This window comes from Buceros rhinoceros, unplaced genomic scaffold (assembly GCF_000710305.1).
Source record: "Buceros rhinoceros silvestris isolate BGI_N320 unplaced genomic scaffold, ASM71030v1 scaffold21921, whole genome shotgun sequence".
NCBI classification, from domain to species: domain Eukaryota; kingdom Metazoa; phylum Chordata; class Aves; order Bucerotiformes; family Bucerotidae; genus Buceros; species Buceros rhinoceros.
The window spans coordinates 2,331-2,570 of record NW_010396230.1 but is presented as its reverse complement, the minus strand read 5'-3'; the positions used below and the strand labels follow the sequence as shown (position 1 = coordinate 2,570).

Below are 240 nucleotides of genomic sequence, written 5' to 3'. Positions count from 1 at the left end.
GCCGACGGCTCGGCACGCAGCACCGGCACCAAGACAGAGCGGCTCGTCCAGTCTAGTACGGGCTGGGCTGGGGGGCACAGGGCTCTCCTGTCCTGTGGGGTCGGTGTGCCAGCCCTTGGGGTGGCTGCGCAGTCCCTTCCCCCAACCTGCCGCTCTTGCTGCTTTTCCTGGGTCTGGCTCGACCACGCTGGCAGCGGCCCTGCCGTGTGAGGTGGAGTTTTGCTGCATCTCCTCTGGCTC

At 67.9% G+C, this 240-nt stretch overlaps 1 protein-coding gene across 1 annotated transcript in view; it reads left to right on the top strand.

The window, feature by feature from the left end:
• Positions 1-3: 3 nt before the first annotated feature.
• LOC104501952 (smoothelin-like) overlaps positions 4-240 on the top strand; it is a gene marked incomplete at both ends in the record, with an annotated part of 2,004 nt that continues 1,767 nt past the window's right edge. Inside the window, one exon of the mRNA XM_010145850.1 lies at positions 4-55. Within this exon, the coding sequence (XP_010144152.1) occupies positions 4-55 (52 nt within the window). The remainder of the gene's footprint in view (positions 56-240) is intronic.